The following is a 15,416-nucleotide window of genomic DNA, read 5'->3' on the forward strand; positions in this document are numbered from 1 at the left end:
TAAACTTTATAATGAAATTTATTTTATTTTATTTTTTAATTGTATAATTATAAATGAAAAGTATTATTAAATATATTTTAAAACAATATACGATTTGTAATGTTAACGTGTTAATAATTAGGACTAAGTAATGATTATAATGATTAATGAAACGGACTGTCCAGTCTGCACATCGAGTGCAACGATGGAGGCGCATCCAGCATCCCGCACTGGTACCCCCGCGCGTGACATACAGACCGGTGCACCGGGCGTTCAGTCCAGTTCGCGCAGCGCGTCGCGCACGTTCAGTGTTTTGTTTGGCGTCGGTGCGGTCGGTACGGGTTTTACGGGGTCGAAGCGTCGCGCTATGAGGGATCTGGCCACAAAAATGGCCGAACTCAAATTTGAAGCGCCCCTGGCGCAATTCGAGGAGTCCGACGAATGGGGCTCGACCGAATTCCAATCAGCCATGGTCAAGAACGAGAACGAGATCAACAACATCAACCTGAAGAAGAACAAGGAGCTGAACGACGTCCTGAACGGCTTCAGCGAGGACATACTGAACAACGCGGTGGACGAGACGCCGGCGAAGAACGTTACCGCCAAGGGCGCCGACACGGCCTCCATGGCCGACAATTTCAACGAGACGTTCTCGGGCAGTCTAGAGGATCTGGTGAACACGTTCGATGACAAGATCACCAAGTGTTTCGGGAACTACGACGAGTCGGTGGAGAAGCTCGCCCCCGTTCAGGTTCGGTCGCAGGAAGAGATCATGAACGAGTGCCAGTAAGTCCTTTTCATCCTGACGGAAAGTTGACAATGTAAATAAACAAGTCCAGAGACGCGATCAATAGACATTTCCTAAGCATTGTCTCCACGCTAAATTATTCATCGTTGATAATCTCCACAAATAAATAGCAAAATCCTCGTGATTATAAATGTAATAATAGATTTGAATCACAGGTTTTTATATCTAAACTTATCTGAAGGTCCCAGTGTGTGACAAATATGATAAAGAATCTTTTTTGACAACTTATTAAATGGGTACAAAATAATTCCAATATTCCAAATTCAATTTAAAAGTTACTACAATGTTATAAATTTAATGCTGATCTTTAAATACCCAAAAAACTGTTGATCAATCATTTTTTCCTTCAGAAAAAGATCTTATATTACATTAAAAAGTCGTAAAATATTGTTGAACCTTTTATATTATTATAAATAGTCCTTAGATCAAATAAACCTTGACTTTAAACAATAATATTGTATTTAAAATAACATTAAAACGTTAATGAAAACTATAAACATTACAACTGTATTATTTACATAATTACACGTTTTAAGTTGCGGTATACATTGTGGAGCAATTTCACACAAACAATTTTAAAAATCCGGCCTTGTATTTTATGCAGACTAAAATATTATTTATAAAACTTAAAATACGTTATCAAAATCGTTGATAACCTTTGAATGCACTCACCATTTTTAATTAATCACCGATAAAATACTTTAATTACAGAGAAAGTGACGTTAAATAATATTACATCTCTAAAAATTGCGGTTTGTAACGAGATATTCCGGTGGTTTTCTTTACGGTTTTATGGTGGTGAAAGATTTACTTGAAATCTCTGAATAGGCTAGACAAACACCAGCTATTTATTTACGTCAGTTCTTTTGAAAGCCAATGATTTATTCGACCACTTCTAAGGTTTCAAGTAAAAAAAATTGATTATTTGATGGTAATATTGTTTAGTCAATGTTCTAGATGTGGGTTAAAGGTGAACAACCGAAAATATGCTTTGACACTATTATGCATAAATAGCAAACAATGTGATCGATGTGATTTTTGCACCAGGTGAAAATGCTTTGTTTACAAACGTTAATTGTTATTGCTATTATAATTTTATGGTGCGTACAAATAGAAAGCATATTAAATATTACGAACACGTAAACATTTCACTATTTCATAACACTTTAATTAGCGAAAGAGTCATAAAACTAGGAAGCTTAAAGTTTTGCTCATCTTCTACTTAAATATTACTTTAACACCGAAAATAAATCCTTGTAAATAGAGGTCCATCTGTTTTATATTATTATATCAGTGTTTTGAAAGCTTTCTAGATAATTTTATGGATGATACAATCTTGTGTTGAACTGCTAAGTAACTTAAAAGATTCATTTTGTATATGTAAACTTTTAAACAAGATTGATAATAGTATAAACTATTGTTAAACGTTTTAACATATGTACAACTTGTATTATTTAGAGTAAATTTAATTAAGACAATTTTATAAAAGATTAATTAATTGTCGTCGTGTTGAACCTTGAATAATATCGCAAAATTAACAGAAATGATTTGTTCCCTTAAATTGGGCGTGCGCATTAACTTAAATCAATAACAGGGTGGCGTTTCCTTGCACTTGTTACTCAGCTGATTTTCAGGGGATGAAACAGGACGGAAGATTGGCTTTTATTCCACTGGTCCAATGGTTAAACTATTTCAATTTATTTTCGTTTTTGCATGCATATTATCAAACTTTGTCAGCATTTGTTGTACCATAATGAGCTGATTAGATATCTGAAAAATAGTTTAAATAAATTAAGGTGGTTCTAAAATTGTCAATAAAATGGGGCTTAAAAATAGCTTGTGAATAATACTTTTTTTACGACAAATGTCTGAAAACACCCAAAACGCATGTCGTGCCAAAAATAACAAAGGATGTAATAATCCGATCTAAAAATATTAACCCGGATGCCGAACATACCTGATTTTCCCTCTGAGAACGAGGGACGAGACATAATAAAGTTCATGGTGGAAAGGGCACGAAACTGTTCCAGAGATTTATCTCGGCCTCTTTTCGTTTTATCTGCTCCAACGAGATAGAATCCTTGATTGGCAACGTGCTGACCCAAATGAATTATCCGGGGTTTTTTGAAGTGGAATTGGGTTGTGTCACAAGCAATGATATGTTATTTCATTACAGTGTTTCCTGGTTGTAACACAAACGACTTTCTACAGTTTATCTAACGCAGATCAACGAACAACGTAAATATTTGATTCTTGCAAATATGGAACGTCAATTCGAAAGATTAGATTGTATACACACACACCTTTAATAGGTTGACAACAATAATTTTCATGTCCTGATGTCTGATATCGATTTTATGTTGCGACGTCTACTTGGTTTTGTTTAAGTTATGGGGTAACTTAATCGACGTTTTTATTGTGGGGCGTTAACAAAATTATTATCATTATTACCAGCATTACAAGATTGAAATCTGTTCCTCAACTTCTTCCAATTCAAACAGTTAATGAATTAAAAATATTCCCCAGAGAACAAAAAGCCCATTAGGCTAATACACACGGAACCGGTGTTTGAGTTAATGGGGCGAGCGTCGGGACGCCGCGGCGTCTGTATGAATCCAGGGAGAAGGTCGCAATGACTCATTCCCGTTTCCCGGTCGTAAAACGTCCGTGTTGCCTCTCTCTTTTCAATATCCGTACTTTTGTTTACGGAATACTTCGTTTAACCCAAGTTTAAAGAATCTCACATCGTTGCCTCTCTCACTGGATCGTATTTCGATGAGTATCACAACGGGGAACGTGACCTTTTAACTTGACGGGCAAATGCCAGAACGTGTTTTAACATTCAGGCGAACTTTACGGGACGGAAAACGGTCTGGAAAATTCATTTTACGAGTTATTAAAGTTCTTCCGTCGCCCGTACTAAAGGGAAGTTTAATTATGTTTTTTCCCTTGCATTTAGCTTCCCTTGAAAACTGTGGTAAATATTTGATATGATAATATTGCAAAATATTTTTGGCGCATGCGTCAACTTCATTTGAAATCATCTGTTTTGGAGATTTTATACCGCATAGTTGCCAGATTTCAGTTTTAATAACATATGTAGAGAAAAATGTTATTCAAAAATCTATATGTAATTTATTTTGTTTTTCATGTAAAATTTTGCCATTTATGTGGTTGAATTCTACTTTATTAATTAGATTTTTTATTTACTCTATATTTCTTTTATTAAAATATCATTATTAAATAAATTTAGAAAATATTTAATAATTAGGTAAATTTATAAAAGAGAATAATTTTTATAATATATTAAAATAATACATTAATATATCATTAACAAAAAATATATTTATATATTTTATAATAAAAAACAAAACACAATTAAAATAAAAACAAATCTATTCCAAAAGATGTTGCTCCGTTATACAATTTATATCTAAAAACAATAATACATTGTTTTTAGAAACACCACGGAAATATAACCTGTAATGTAAAATCTTTTAATTAATGTGCAGTAATTATCAAATTAGAAGATAGAATATACTTACTAAAAAACAAAAAAAAAATACTACACTATTTTAACAATAATTCAGTCATAAAGAACACAAAACTTTTACAAAGAATAGTTCGAATATTTTCACCGTTACAAAAAGACCTGATTACTATTTGATATTTTCTGTGATTCCCCTGTTTTCTCCAGTCTCATATTGATCCGTATCTAATTTAAATTTAAATATTTTGGAAAGACATTTTAACACCATGATATGCCTACATGATAAGCATTTTAAATGTTCAGTTATACACATATTTTTTATTTTAACATTGTACATTAATAATTAAATCATATAAATATATAAATGTCAGAGGTTCATAGTAAATTTATGTATTTGTAAATTCAAATACCAAAAATGATATTTGCCTGTTATATTGGAACCGCAGGTTGCAAAGATTTTGTGCACTGGTAACACAGTGGAGGCGATGAGGTTTTTGACCTCGCACCCTCGGGCCTTTAGGACGTGCTCAGGTAAAAAGACGAGGGGACAGACATGCGGTTGCTATGGCAAAAGTTTCCCAGTCCTTGAACGGGTCGTGAATCTTGGAACGCCCTTTAAATAAAAATGGTAATTGTTGTTTATTTTAATTCGCCATTAAATTCAGCAATTAAAACCGCACTGAGCAGGGGAACCCACGCACCGATCGTAAAACAACAAAAGTTGAGTGACAGGCAGACAACCTGTCTTTTATGGTCCGACGTACGTGGATAATAACAGAGTGTTGTTCGCCGTATTTGAAATGCTGTTTTGCCATCATATCAAGTCTATTTTCAGTCAAGAACAAAAATGTTCTTTGTAATTTTCGACCCAGATACTACGTAACACATAATCCCGTGTGATTGGTAAACACGATTTAATTTTAGCTACTGGAGATTGGAGCATCAGCGAAGCGACGAACTGAAAAGTCTGTTTGACGTTAACGTGCCGGGTCTTTGGGCAAATTACCTTTGCCGGAGACTGATGGGAATGTCGTGTTAAGCACGAGGGGACCCACCACTAATTCCGACCTTGGATGTTTAAAGCGACATCCGTTGAACTAACTAATGGCACCGCAAATTCGACTGAAACTTTCTAATTGAAACGCCTAACAAGAGACACAATGTGCTTCTAGGAGAAAAGTCGTTCCTTGGGGGGGAAATATTATGATTTGTTTATTCATGAAACAACGAAAGTACAGAAGTTGTAGTTGAACAAAGAAAAAGTTTCCAACAAATACGCCAGCCCAAAATTAATTCTCGTCCCGTCTCTTTGACTGACTATTTCTTATCAGCCGTTTGCAGAAAGGGAAAAGGTCTGATTATACTTTCCACAAGTTCTGCTTTCAGACACTCATAAATATTTACGTTTTTCTTCCTTATCTCATTCACGAGGATCGAGATAACACCAACCAACATTGTCCCAGATCGATTTGTATCCATTATCCATTCCAATCTGGATTAAGCCTGATTGGGCTTCTTTCAATTTAAGAACTGGTAAAAATAAAATTCCCATTTTAGAACTTTCAAAAAAAAAAACAGGTGATCTCATCACATTTTTGCACGTTCAACTGAAAGGCATTTTTATGCTGCGTGCTGAGGAATGCATTTTTCTAACACGTGCAAACAAAAACATTTTAGGTAAATATTTACGTATGCAGGTTTTTGATGTGCCGCAACGCAAATTTACTCGGAACGTTGCTGTAAATTACTTCGACAGGACCAAAACAAACTTGGAACAGTAGAAACAACGATTAGCATTATCTTAATTAGGAAATTAAAAGTTTTACGACGAAAACTTTTTTGTACAACCGAGAGAAATTCAAGATAAGATCTGTAATAACACAAATACGAAGAACAGCATCTCCAACTAAGGAAAGTTGCTTACCTTCATTTGTAACGCACACAATTTAAACAAAAAAACCAGATGGAATAGATTTCAAACCGTTACAACACGATTTATGTTATATAACAAGATTTAGCATAAGTACCGGCAATTTGCTTAATTTAATTAAAGCTCTGAACAAGGTAAAAATGAAACCGGAGCAATTAGCCTCATCAACCCAAGATGGTAATCCGATCTTGTGAAGGAGATAAATAAAAGTTGACAGGATTATCGGGCGTCGTGAAACAAAGACGCCCACAGTTTATAATGTAATTATGGTTATTCAGTGCCGTTTGGAAACGGACCGGAAGGAAAATTGCGGTCTTTGTTTGCACAGAAATCGTTGAACTTATCGAGGAAACATTTTTCTCGCAATCGTTAATGAAGAAGTGTTTATTTGCATATTTTAAAAGTTCAGTAAACCATAACTTTCTTAACACATTTTTTAAAACAATGCATTCAATAACTTGATTAACATTTCAACACCATAATTGTTTACCAAAGTTTATATTAAAAAGTATTACATTTACTTATCTATTAGAAGATTATTACTATTCTTTGTCGATTCCACAATCTGTGAATAACAGACTGACATCTTGCAGAAGTACAAAGGTCCTAACAACTTCATCTCGATTGACAGTGGATCTTCCAAGAGTATCGTTGCTCATGACACAGCACGGTGAAGACGACCGATAAACAATGTTATTAGCGAATTAAATGATATTAAAAAAATAAAGATATTTTTGTAACATTAAAATGTACTGTAGTATATAAGTAATGCTTACAAGATTATACCGTAGGAAAAGCGTTTGATCCGTCTGAATTTAGAGAGAGACATCATGCATGACGGAGACAGAGAAGTCTACCCCATAGTAGCCATTATTGGTACTTCAAATTCTATACGGGGTGGTAGTTTGTTGAAAATAACAAAGCTATTGACATTCTAAGGTACTACTTTTGGTAACTAATACCAATACTGCCAGACATATAGAATTTAAAACTCCGAAACTATACAGTGTGTTCCTTTAAAAATATCAAATGACACAAATGAAATTGTCTACAAAATAAATTAAAAATTCAAATCAAGATCTTTTTCCTTCTCCATAAACTTTTTATGAATAAGTTAGGTAAATCACCCTGTAATTAGAAAATGTAATTATTTCAAAGCATTGTTTATCTGATTATAGTAATTTTAAAGTTGAGCTGCGTTTTATACAATTACATTAATTTGAGTTTGTTATTTCTGTGTTTCTAGGCATAAAAAGGAGGAGAACTCAAGTTGTTTTTTCATATTCTTTGATTCTATAACTGTTTTTCATTGTATATAACGTGCGTGAATGTTACGTAACCATCCAGACGATTTTTCGAATATTTCAATAAATTTCAACACGCAAGGACCTCGTTAAACTGGTTTTTAACAGCAACGTACCTCGAAAAGCTTGTACCATTCGATTTCGGTCTTTCATCGCCATATTAATTGAATCTTTAAGATTAAATACGACTTCCCTAATCCCTAATTGGTATTCGTCTGCAGTGAATTCCGTCAGGATGTTGACTGGATGTGACGTCCAGCCTATTAGTCACCGCATTCGTAAACAAACGCTGTTTAACACATGTTTAACATGTAGAGAACGCAGGAACCAGATCGTACGTTTTAAAAATTTTGTCGAACAATATATACATGTAAATCGACTTGGCGTTTTCGACCTTGCGTTTTCATCGGTGGAAAACTATTTATAACGTCTGCCAAAACGCGAAAATCTATACGGTTTCCGTCGCAGTTACGTAACTGGAATTTTGTACGGCTTTTCTGCTCTATTGTCCGGAAAATAATCGCAACTAATACTTTAAGACCGCAACCGCATTAGCTGTGTGTAATTGTAATTTTATGAAACAAGACAGAAACGTTTCGTAAACTCCGCCATTGAACACTGATTGGAGATTAATGTTTAAACTACAAGTATATTGATTTGCATACGACCTTCCTTCGAGCTAGTTGTAAAACTCAAAATGGTTATCATAATTATTATGCAGGTGATTTATTTACCTACATACGTTTTATGTTGGCTCCTTTTTTGGTTGTCTTAGTTTATTTAATACGTTTGTACTACAATTATTCCTGATTGAAATGTAAATAATCGATTGTTTTTGTTTTCAGGATGTGGTGGACGATTACTGGCAATTTTGGCAACATTCTTCCAATCGACTGGTCCAAATCATACGCCAGGAAGCTACACATAGATGCTTTACATTTAGAAAAGGTTACTAGATACTAATTACTTTATAATTTAAGGACGTCTATCATAAATTTACTATTTATTTAGTGTATTCTGTCACAGAAGAAACGTTATATGGTCTTATTTTACGATCATCCCAGCTTTTTATTAATAGAAAAATCATTTGACTGCATCCAGTCTTATTTATGGCCCATAAACTCGACTTTACGTACCTATTTGGGCTCTTCAGCCAGCACGCACCCGTAATTGAGTTTATATTCGTCTCAAGAAAACGCATCAATTATGCTAATTAACTAAGAATATCTATTCGTACAAAAATTTGATCCATTACATCTGTTTAAGTAATTCTCCAGTTGAAAAGGTCACTTTTTATGCGGCACTTGAGGATGACGTCAGAGCACTAATTCGAATTGTTTGTTGGTGCAGATGCGCTAATTACGCCAATTAGATCGAATGAAACCGTCGTTAAATGTACAATAATTCGAAGCAGTGCTTTTATAGCGGCTGTCTGTTTTCAATCGCGTTGCGTTCGATTGAAATAGATCCCACAAGGCAAATAATTGAATGCGGTTTAATTGAATTAAGGTGTCAATGTAATGATTTTATCCAGAATGGCACTCTCACGGTGGTTCGCACCGCTTCAATGCCATTAATCTTGACTATAAATTATTAAAGTAACTGTAAAAAATGAGCAACGAGAGCTTTAAATTATTTAAATTTAAATTTTAAACTCAAGAATCAGAATGACACTTCCATAAAAGGAAAGTTGAATCATTGGAACATAAACAAAATGACGCAGCTCGTAAATTAGTGGAGAATATGTAACAGTGACCACAACAACGTCACTTCATTAGTATTGCTTAAGTGCGTAAATTGATTGATTAAAACATGTGTTAAGAAAATTATATACAATTGCCCACATTAACACTTAAATCTTGTGACAATGAGACGCCCACATTGTCGATCTTGTTTATCGCAATTGTGCTCTTGTTTCCGTTACAATTTCAAGTAATCGTTTCGATGTGACTTAGGAACCTCAAACTCCGGACGACGACCTCGACCTAAGTTCGGAGGACGAGGCGGTGGCCAGCGACTTGGACATGCACGCCCTAATCCTGGGTGGGCTCCATCAAGACACGGAGCCGTTGAAAACGGCCGACGAAGTTATCCAAGAGATCGACGACATGATGCAGGAGGACTCGTGTTCCGTCGACGGATCACCCGGTTCCAGGGACTCGGGATTGGAGAGTAACGAGGTCATGGAAAAGGCCAAGGAGGTCTTGAGCTCTCCTTTATATGAAGACAGTAATTTACGCCTTGTTTTAATTTAAAGTTTAGTACTAATTGCTGATGTGGCTTTGTAGAACTTCGGGATTTGAGTCTGTCGCAGTTGAACGAGCTGTTCTTGGAGTTGGAGGTGTTGATTAGGGAATTTTCTGAGACGTTAATTTCCGAGCTGGCGTTAAGAGATGAATTGGAGTACGAGAAGGAACTAAAGAACACATTCATTTCTTTGTTATTGGCGGTGCAAAATAAAAGGAGACAGTATCATGTTGAAAAGAAGAGGAGTTCCAAACATAGCTCAGTAAAAACTCCTAGTGGATTAGATCCAAAGGTAAATTATTATTCTATAAATAAATTGAAAGGTTCTATCATTTTGTTCTGTTTTGTAGTATTTAACAACAGTCATTCCATACCATATAGATAGTGGACCAGCCGATAATCAAACTCTCCAAGTTCTCATTAAAAGTAAGTTTTAAACAAATGATTACCATTCAGTTTGTTAATGTGTTTCTGTTGCAGTTTTGAAAGCTATTAATGAGGACAGTCCGACAGTTCCAACTCTGTTAACGGACTATATATTAAAAGGTAGTAATTTATTAACAGTACACGATAATATTGCTATTAATTGTGTTGTTTACTTTACAGTTATATGTCCAACGTAAAATCTAGCGAAGAATAACCAAACCATCTAAAAATCTAGCTTAAATATATTACGTCTAAGCTTACGACATAGCACATTTGTTTGCAATATTAATTTATTATTTGTTTCGTTGTTGATATTGTTCCTTGATTATTATTTTTTGTATTTAGCGTTGTATATATATTTTGTCGCCTAAACATTCTAGTCTAATATGTATATGTATACTTTTAAGGCCGCTTTAACAATAGTCTAATCTTGTATTCGAACGTCTGTTACGTAATAGTTTTAAGGCTGCAGTAAAACCGGATCGATCAGTAGCATATCAACAGAAATTGATATATTTTTTCGAATGCAGATTATAAAATGTATGACGTTTTCCTGCAGCTTTAACCAAGGTTTTTTGTGATTTTTCACGTCGGATGTTTAACGAATTATATTTTTACAAATCCGGTGTGAAAAGTTTGGAACAATTTAAAGGCGTTGTTGTTCGTGAAATGCACATCATACAATTTTTTGGGTGCAATATGCACAGTTCGTTTTTTAAATGTTATTTTTTTATCGTCAATTTTTTGTACAAATAAGTGATATTAGCTTCGAGTTCCGGTGATTATTGCGATTCTCTTGCCCATCCAAGAAATATTCCGTTTATGGATCCGTTTTATTGCTGATTAAACCAATTTAAAACTAATTGTAATTTTAACAAGTTAGGAGGATTTAAGATTCGTGTCTTAAATGTTACCTGTTTAAACAGAAATGCCAGCCTTTAAATGTAGATCTCAATAAAAACGTTTCTCCCATACGAAAATTTGTTTTATTTCATTCAGTTATACTAATTTATAGCAAAAGTATTTAAATCTTATGTGTTTTATCGGATTATGATAAACATTTATGTGTTGATTCCTTTTTCCTACAACATATTCAATTATTGCGGAAGAAACTATGAATTAAAGATCTGCATCTTCCGATATTCGAATTATTTATTGCCATAAATAAATATGTTTCGAATTGGATTATTCATCAAGTAAATTACCTTATAAAAATGTCAGAGAACATTATTTTTATAATGTAAAAGTTGGAGTGTGGCTAGCATCTTCAGAGGTCTGATTTGCTTCGTGTCACTTTGACATTTGAATGACAACTTAGACAAGATGTCTAGTTGTTCTAGAAATTTCGTTCTGTTTGCTGGTCATCCTTATCTGCTTAGCGATTATAGAATGAAATAGAATGAAGTAATTGAAATCCATAAACAGGGAAACAACTTCAACAGAAAAGAAGAAGCATTGAAGCGTGATAAAATATGGATACCAGTACTCAAAAACACCAAAATCGCTAAGCAGATAGAACGCTCAAAGAACTGAATGAAATTTTTAGAACATCAGTTGTCTAAGTTGTCAATCAGATGTCAAAGTTATACGAACCAAATCAGATCACTATAATTACAAATTTCCTGGTAAGTGCTTGTAGATAACTTAAATGTAAGTAATTAGTTTATTTCTCACTAATTTTTAGATTTCATTTAAGATTTTCTGTATAATGTATAATATACAGGGTGACTCACCTAACTTATTCATTAGAAATTTATGGAGAATTGAAAAAATATTGACTTGAAAGTTTATTATCAATGGAACACTGTAAATTATTAGATTCCTAAATTTTACATGTAATTACAAATTTAAAAACTTTACCAGATCCTGTACCTAAAACCTGATTGTTTTTAAATTATTTTTTTTTTTTCAAAAATTTTGACAAATTGGTGGTGTACATAAAATTCCTGTAGCCAGCAATTTTAGTGACGAAAGTTAATTTTTGGAATACACGTTAACGAGTGACTGTCCTATAAGGAGCCATTATTAGAACAATTTTATACAGGGTGTGTCATAACTAATCTAAACTAACTAAAATCTAATAAAACTCCAATAGAAAACCTTTCAATTGGTATAAATATTCCCTGTATTTGTAATTAATATTTATAAAAGACATCCAAACAAGGAGATAAATATTTTTAAGGGATAACACCTATATCTTACACGGTCTGTACGGTACAAACTCCTTTACTTTAAGGCCCATTTTTCTTAACCACTTGTAACTTTTACGCAGACCACTCTACCCTCGTCTCTCAGTATTGACCCGCTATAACAGCGGCTTGTCAGACACCAGAGCCTTTTATATATTAACAGAGAATTTACCAAAAATATAATGCCCATCAGTACCATCAGCACATAGCAAAATGAGCGTTATTTTTACAATTTCGTCAAAATTTCGGTTAATATTAATTTCATGCATAGGGGATATAATTGTAAGGTGTTTTAATATTAAAATTAAATACACTAAAACATACTAGATGTTCCCCTAAAAATAACAAAGTTATTTTAAGATGCACACAATTTAAAAATGAAAAAATGTCATAATTACTATAAAAATTTCAAATTAATATTTTTTCCGTTCTCCATGAACTCTCAATCACTCTGTATATGAAAAAATGCTTCCCCTATACAAAAATATTTTTAAGGTGGTGTTTTATATTTAAATCTTAGAAGAAAAATAATACTATTATAACTTAACAAACTATTTATTTCGTAATTAGGAAATAAATATTACAAAAGTACAAAAATAGTTCATTTTGACACGTTGGTTTGCTACAAAATGGCTTCTTTTTTTATATAAAATGCTTCTGTTATATACACTTTTAGAAACTAAAACAATACATTTTATGTATCTTACTTAAAAATAACAGTAACAATTGAGAAGATGAGCTTAAATTATAACACTTAAAACGAATAAAATTGACTAGCTTTAACTTACTACTGTGTGAAATCTTGATATGTACAGCTGTTGCAAAATCCGTCACTCGATAAAACTCTATAAATCTATACAAAACGTGTAAAAATATAATTTGTCAAAAATAAAAACCGATGCAAGTTTATACATAAATTAATTAAAACAAAAAAATTTATTTACAAAATTGCTTGGCGGATTTTCCAACGAACGTAAGATATTTGATAGAGATCTAATAAATGAAAATATCTTCTATTGCTGTTAATTTTACGATGAATTATATGGAAAAATGCCTCAATGGAAAACGGTTTCGACGACGTATACTGAAAAATAAGTAACGCAATTAATTAATTTAGTATAAAACAGTCGAATTTAAACCGATGTACCTGGTCTTAACTTCTACCGTTTCAACAGTAACTTATATAGATTATCAGAGAAGTCCAAAAGAGTGGCCGCCCTCTCGTCGTCGTCATAGTCGTGATCCGCGCTGGGGCTGGGCGGCGGCTGCACCAGATTGTACTCGTCACTCTCGTGCAACGTGTCCCTTTTCCTCTTTTGGCAGCGCGAGTCACATGACGACGGTTCCCCACCGTTCAAGCTCTGACGCGCCCTGTAAATGGGCTCGTATTCCGTCAGTTGAGCCACAAAACCCTCATTCGGGCTGATGGAAGCCCGTTTGCCCTTCACAAATTTATACGCCTCCCTGTGAACACACCAAACAATCAGTTTGCAAACCACGAAGGTCATGAATAGGTGTCTTGTCTTACTCGCTGCTCAGGTTGAACTTTTCCATAATGTACGCCAAGACCAGCGTGGCACTTCGGGAATTCCCCGACCTGCCGTGCACCAAAACCTTGCAGTTGCGCGCGATGCCCTCGTCTATGAACTTCTTCACTTGGGGGAAGAACCGGATTATGTTTTCGGTGGCGCGATCCTCGATCTCCAACGTCAGATAGGTGAAGTCGTCTCGTTCGTCGAAATACGGCCGTACATAGTGCTCCTCCGGTTGCTGCCTCACGCAGATGATGTATCTGAATGGGATAATCATTATGGGTCTTTTAGTAAACGAATAATCAGAATAGTTACCGTATGTCGTTGTCGACGAGCTGCGCGAGACAGTGACGGTCAGCGGATGTGTGCGCCCCTAAAAACAAACCGGGGATGATCTCGTGCATTGGCATGTTGGCCTGCACGTAATAATAGTTGCGGGCGGCTGAGTACAGCTGAATATCATACAGCGACGTCATTCTTATGTTGTTGTTCGTCTTTAAAGTGAAAATAAACAAAACGCCATTATTACAACGTATATTCATTTCAATTTAATCAGTTCTGTGAGTCATTTGTAAACTATATGAATATAATACTATATGATATAACATACTTTGGAATTTTAACAACTAACTAGTAAGTAATTTTTCTAAATATAAATTTCTCCTTATAAACCTTCAGTGCATTTAATTAAATTAATTTTAAGAGATTATATTTTATAATCTAAGTTTAAATATTTGCATTAGTACTGAATAAACAATTTCATTTGTCAGTCATTTAGAACTCAAGGAAACTGAAACAGTTATTTTTTATTATATCTACGATTCCTAACAAATATCACATTATAATTTAATATTCATCCGCACGTTTTAACTACTAATTTTAAATGATTTTTATTTTAATTTGAACATTTGCAACAATACTGAATAAGCAGCTTTATTTCCCAATGATTCAAAAGTCAAGGAAAGCGAAACTGAATCGACGCACGTTCTTATCAGTCAGAAAATCCTATCCTATCTCAACCTATTACGCAGTAACGACAGTGTAGGTTAGGTTTTTTAAGCGCCAACCAAAAACCACCCCCACAACCCAAATTCATCAATCCCCCACAAATTTCTAACAGCAAACAATGCGAAAATCACATGGAAATCGAGGAAAACACCCTGCAACACTTGGATAAAGAGCGTACAAGCAACTAACCTCATCCTGTTGGTAAATCGGCGAATTCACATCGATCATCTTACCAAACGATCGAAATTTTTGCGTTTTCGATTGACGTTCGGTTCGGGTGGTTGATGCACGTGCCAACTTGTCGCTACATTACTGGAAAACGCGTTCGGAGACGTTTTTAAATTTGACATTCAGGAACACTTTCTGGTCGAAAAGTGGACTGGTATATGTGGTGCCATCTGAAAACCCACGGCGAGCGACAACCGCCAAATTTAAATTGTCTGCTTCTTTTTCATTAAATTGGTCAAATAAATCTATTGTAATTTTCATTTTTAAAAAACGAT

The 15,416-nt window shown here is 34.3% G+C and overlaps 2 protein-coding genes across 2 annotated transcripts; one reads left to right on the forward strand and one right to left on the reverse strand.

Moving 5' to 3' along the window:
• Positions 1 to 252: 252 nt before the first annotated feature.
• LOC109603664 (fasciculation and elongation protein zeta-2) lies at positions 253 to 10,540 on the forward strand. The gene is made up of 7 exons (XM_020020158.2): positions 253 to 765; positions 8,357 to 8,459; positions 9,467 to 9,740; positions 9,800 to 10,050; positions 10,109 to 10,184; positions 10,239 to 10,304; positions 10,365 to 10,540. Exons 1-7 carry the CDS (start codon positions 347 to 349, stop codon positions 10,379 to 10,381), a joined length of 1,206 nt encoding a protein of 401 aa, XP_019875717.1. The 5' UTR covers positions 253 to 346; the 3' UTR covers positions 10,382 to 10,540.
• Positions 10,541 to 12,909: 2,369 nt separating this feature from the next.
• LOC109603667 (serine/threonine/tyrosine-interacting protein) lies at positions 12,910 to 15,294 on the reverse strand. The gene is made up of 5 exons (XM_020020161.2): positions 15,103 to 15,294; positions 14,221 to 14,399; positions 13,902 to 14,165; positions 13,521 to 13,837; positions 12,910 to 13,457 (listed from the first exon to the last, which is right to left on the reverse strand). The coding sequence occupies exons 1-4, from the start codon at positions 15,139 to 15,141 to the stop codon at positions 13,534 to 13,536; spliced, it is 786 nt and encodes a 261-aa protein (XP_019875720.2). The 5' UTR covers positions 15,142 to 15,294; the 3' UTR covers positions 12,910 to 13,457; positions 13,521 to 13,533.
• Between the last annotated feature and the right edge of the window lie 122 nt (positions 15,295 to 15,416).

Source organism: Aethina tumida, chromosome 7, assembly GCF_024364675.1.
Source record: "Aethina tumida isolate Nest 87 chromosome 7, icAetTumi1.1, whole genome shotgun sequence".
NCBI lineage: Eukaryota > Metazoa > Arthropoda > Insecta > Coleoptera > Nitidulidae > Aethina > Aethina tumida.

Excerpts from the sequence above, each read along its gene's own strand:
- LOC109603664 (XM_020020158.2), top strand. The coding sequence starts at position 347 with ATGAGGGATCTGGCCACAAAAATGGCCGAACTCAAATTTGAAGCGCCC. Across the intron at positions 9,741-9,799 it reads CTCTCCTTTATATGAAGACA|AACTTCGGGATTTGAGTCTG; the intron begins GTAATTTACGCC and ends GTGGCTTTGTAG. Across the intron at positions 10,185-10,238 it reads TCTCCAAGTTCTCATTAAAA|TTTTGAAAGCTATTAATGAG; the intron begins GTAAGTTTTAAA and ends TTTCTGTTGCAG.
- LOC109603667 (XM_020020161.2), bottom strand. The coding sequence starts at position 15,141 with ATGATCGATGTGAATTCGCCGATTTACCAACAGGATGAG. Across the intron at positions 14,400-15,102 it reads CGATTTACCAACAGGATGAG|ACGAACAACAACATAAGAAT; the intron begins GTTAGTTGCTTG and ends TTCACTTTAAAG. Across the intron at positions 14,166-14,220 it reads CTCGTCGACAACGACATACG|ATACATCATCTGCGTGAGGC; the intron begins GTAACTATTCTG and ends TATCCCATTCAG.